This window comes from Pipistrellus kuhlii, unplaced genomic scaffold (genome assembly GCF_014108245.1).
Source record: "Pipistrellus kuhlii isolate mPipKuh1 unplaced genomic scaffold, mPipKuh1.p scaffold_m20_p_1, whole genome shotgun sequence".
Lineage (NCBI taxonomy): Eukaryota > Metazoa > Chordata > Mammalia > Chiroptera > Vespertilionidae > Pipistrellus > Pipistrellus kuhlii.
In genome coordinates, this window is record NW_023425404.1 from 61,156,965 (window position 1) to 61,161,110 (window position 4,146).

Here is a 4,146-nt window from a genome sequence, read left to right on the forward strand (position 1 = left end):
AGCTTTGCTGGGTTGAGTACTCTTCCTTATAGGTTCTTGCTATTCATCACTTAGAATATTTGAATATTGCCACTCCGTCTGGTCTGCATAATTATCAGTTGAGAAATCAGCTGACAATTGTATGGGTGCTCCCTTGTAGGTAACTAACTGTTTTTCTCTTACTGCTTTTAATATTCTCTATTTTCCTTTTAATTATGATGTGTCTTGGTGTGGTCCTCATTAGATACCTTTTGTTTGGGGTTCTGTGTGCTTCCTGGACTTACAAGTCTATTTCTTTCATCAGATGGAGAGGATTTTCAGTCATTATTTCTGCAAATAGGTTTTCAGTATCTTGCTCTCTCTCTCTTCTTCTTCTGGACCCCCATAATTCTGATGCTGTTACGATTGAAGTTGTCCCAGAGGCTTCTTACACTATCTTCAAATTTTTGGATTCTTTTTTTCTATTTGCTTTTCTGGTTGAGTGGGTTTTGCTTCTTTGTTTTTCAAATCTTTGACTTGATTCTTGTATTCCTCTAGTCTGCTGTTGGGTCTGATAGATAGATAGATAGATAGATAGATAGATAGATAGATAGATATAAAATATATATATAATATATATATTATATATATATATATATATATATATATAATATATATATATATATATTGGTATAATATTTTTTGTTGGTATAATTTTTTTTTCTTTCAGTCAGTGTATGTTTAATTTCTAGTTGGTCCTCTTTCATATCCTCAAAGGTTTCACTAAATTTATTAGCCTTTTCTAGAAATTTCTTGAAAAACCTTTTAACCGTGGTTTTGAACTCTATATCCAGTCATTTGTTTTCCTCCATTTCTTTCGCTTGTGATCTGTTTCTTTGTCTCTGCATGTTCACTGCTTCCCTGAGTTGGTAGAGTAGCTTTGTGTGCTAGGTGTCCTATGTGGGCCAATGGCTCAGCCTTCCCAGTTACCTGAGGTGGACACGCTTGGAGCAACTCTTTGTGGACTGTGTGTAGTTAAGTCTTGATTGATGTTGGTATCAGTGGGAGGAATTGAACTCCAGGCCAATTGGCTGTGAGGATCAGCTGTATCTATGCCAGGAGAACTTCTGTGCTGGAGACAGCCTTATAAGACAAGGCTTGCAAAATTGCAAAAGCCTCTGTGCTCAGCTTGGAACAGGATGAGTCTCAGGGCTGAGCAGACCATCTTGGCTTCCCATCAGCCCTGCTTTATCAGGCCCCTATATCTCAGTGTTTCTCAGTAAGCACTGCAAGCATCTCTGAGAGAAAGCTGTCCTTGAGTTTCACCCACTGCCAATAGTCCAGTTTCTCTCCCAATAAATGTGGATTCCCAGATTCTCACCCAGAAATGGAGTTCAGCACAGTTGGGAGCTTCTGTTTCCTTCCTGCTAGAGAAAGCCAGCGGCACACTCAGCAGTTAATAATTTCTGCGTACACTCGCACATGTGCCTCCAGACTTCTGCCTTTCATGGCTGCCTTATGTTTCTACCAGATTCTTCCCATATGAGCTTGGGTCCCCAGGGTCTCACTTGGTACTGGGGTTCAGTGCAGTAGGGAGCTTTTGTATCCTTCCCACTAGAGAAAGCCAGCCATGCATTCAGCTACCCATCCTCTCCATGTGCATATCTCCGTACCTCAGGCTTTTGCAGCTCCTCTGATTCTCGGTATACTTTTCTCTTTTTTTCTAGTTGTGGAATTTCCACTCAGCCAGCTTTGCTGTGGTTCTGGATGATGTCTGTTTTGTCTTTTAGTTGTACTTTTGAAATTGTTGTGCGAGGCAGCAGTTTAGCTGTTTACCTATGGCACCATCTTAGTTTTTTGTCCAGAAGGGTATTCTTTAAGAAGAGGAAGAAGAAGAAAAAGATAAAGATAAAAATTATGAAGAACAAAGGTAAAGATAAATATCATGAACAACAAAGAGATAACAAATACCAATCTATCAACAAGTGAATCTAAAAAGCAAGTGAATAAAAAAATCTGAAGAACAGAATAAACTGGTGAATATAATAGAAACAGGGGCATAGAAAGGGAGTGGACTGACAATTCTCTGGGGGAAAGGTGTGTGGGAGTGCGGGAAGAGACTGTACAAAAACCATACACTTATGGGTGAGGATATTGAGGGAGGTAAGGGCAGAGGGTGGGGTGGGAACTGGGTGGAGAGGAGCTAAGAGGGGGAAAAGAGGAACAACTGTAATAATCTGAACAATAAATATTTATTAAATTTATAAAAGAATAAAAGTATGGCATTTCCAAACAATAGGAATGTAGAAAGGTAATAAAAATTATATGAATTTTTCTATTGGAATGGTATATGATACTATTTAAGGATTGAATATAGTTTTCTAACCTTGACGTTCCACCATAAATTTAACACCTCTTAGTATAAGGCCTGCCCCACTGGGATGTCTGTCCCCTCTCTGCACAAATTCATTTAAATGGCACTAAATGTTTACTCTGGGAAAATTCTACAGAAAGACTTTCCTCTAGTTGTTTTCATGTTATAACACTTCACAGAAAGGAAACAAAAAAGTTAAGCCATGTGTCAAAACAACAAACCTCAAGGATACATAAGAAACTACTATACACCTTCAGGATTTTAAACAGTGAGAAACTCAGAGCTCAAGGAGGCAGTACAGGGAGGTGATGAGATGGAGAGCATTAGCTGAAGGAGGACCAGGGAGATCACTAAGTGAAAGGGACCTGTGTTTCTCCTGCACTTCAGTCCCTCAGTGCCACACCAAGTTGAGTTCTAAAATCTATGGCCACTCTGCAGCCAGTGGGAAGTTTTCCCCAACAGAAAGCAGAGGCACTGGCAGAGCTCTGCTCTGCACAGACTCCTGCCATCAGAGTTGTACCACAGAAGCAGCAGCCAGCTGTCCTGTGTTATGTGTTGATCGGCAAAGGACAAAACAAGAGGCTCATTGCAAAAGTGGGTCATGTGTCAATCTGTGGGATTCTGCACATCTTACCCTCCTGGCTCTGCTGACCCCACCCACACGGGCTGCTCTATGTCTTCAGTCCACAAGACAGGGGAGACCAGCTGTGCCTGAGACCCAGGACCACAGCTGGATCTGTTCTCACAGCAGCCACAGCACTGGACTGGGTAAGACAATGACCCCCTCCTGGGGTTGGGACAGAAGGACAAGAAATGGGACAGCAACTGCAAGGGGACTGAGCTTGGGTTAGTACCCAGGACACAAGACAGACTTTGGGGTTGGGGGCTGCTGAAGGGAAAAGAAATAAGACCTTGGTGACAGCAGCGGCCCTTCTGGGTGACAGGTGAAGGGATGTGTCACCACTGTGCAGAGATGCAGGAGATGCTTCTCTTTTGACAGGAAACATGGTTCCAACACAGCGGGATTCCCAGCTTTGTCTCCTTCTGCTGCTGGGGCTCATGGGAATGGTGATCTCCTTCCATGCCCCACCTGGGGGTCTAACCTGGGCTCAGTGGTTTGAAGTTCAACACGTAAACATGACCAATGCTCGATGTAAAATTGCAATGCAACTAATTAACCGCCTTAATTATGAGAGTTTCTGGAAGCCATGCAAACCCCAAAATACTTTCATCCGCACACCGCTTGCTGCTGTCGTTAATCTCTGTTACACGACAAATATAACCTGCCGTGATAGAATCAGTACCAATTGCCATAGAAGCCCAGTTGCAGTGAATCTTATCTACTGCAACCTCACAGGACAAGCAGTACCTTACAATCAGTGTGAATACCAGCAACTAGCCTTATTGAGAAACTACAGTGTTGGCTGTAACAGAAGAAATTGTCCAGTTCATTTTGATAGAATCTACTAAGTTCTGTGCCTGCAGTCACAGCCATGGTCCCATGCCACCATCCACCCTGGATATCAGCCGCAGTCCTCACCACCAGCCCACAACCCCTTTAAGTTCTGCTGCCCTGAAGCTCCTCTGCACTGGCAATAAATTCCTTTGCAGAATCACCTGCCAGTGTCTGTGTCTGTTTGTGCCCCTCTGCTGTCAGGTAGACACATCTCATCAAGAGAATGTTTCCCTTCCTCTGCGATGAGATCTGAGGTACATAGAGAGGCATGAGTGTAAGAGAATCCTTGTAAAATGAAGCGACTCAGAATGTCCTCCCTCTGTGCCTCACATTGAAAACCTGAAGCTTCAACTGATCT

The 4,146-nt window shown here is 42.8% G+C and overlaps 1 protein-coding gene across 1 annotated transcript; it reads left to right on the forward strand.

Annotated features, from left to right (window-relative positions):
- Positions 1–3,014: 3,014 nt before the first annotated feature.
- On the forward strand, positions 3,015–3,935 carry LOC118703956 (non-secretory ribonuclease-like). The gene is made up of 2 exons (XM_036411396.2): positions 3,015–3,100; positions 3,333–3,935. Exon 2 carries the CDS (start codon positions 3,338–3,340, stop codon positions 3,800–3,802), a length of 465 nt encoding a protein of 154 aa, XP_036267289.1. The 5' UTR covers positions 3,015–3,100; positions 3,333–3,337; the 3' UTR covers positions 3,803–3,935.
- Positions 3,936–4,146: the final 211 nt, after the last annotated feature.

What these genes read in the sequence shown, in the direction of transcription:
- LOC118703956 (XM_036411396.2), top strand. Translation starts at nt 3,338, where the DNA reads ATGGTTCCAACACAGCGGGATTCCCAGCTTTGTCTCCTTCTGCTGCTG.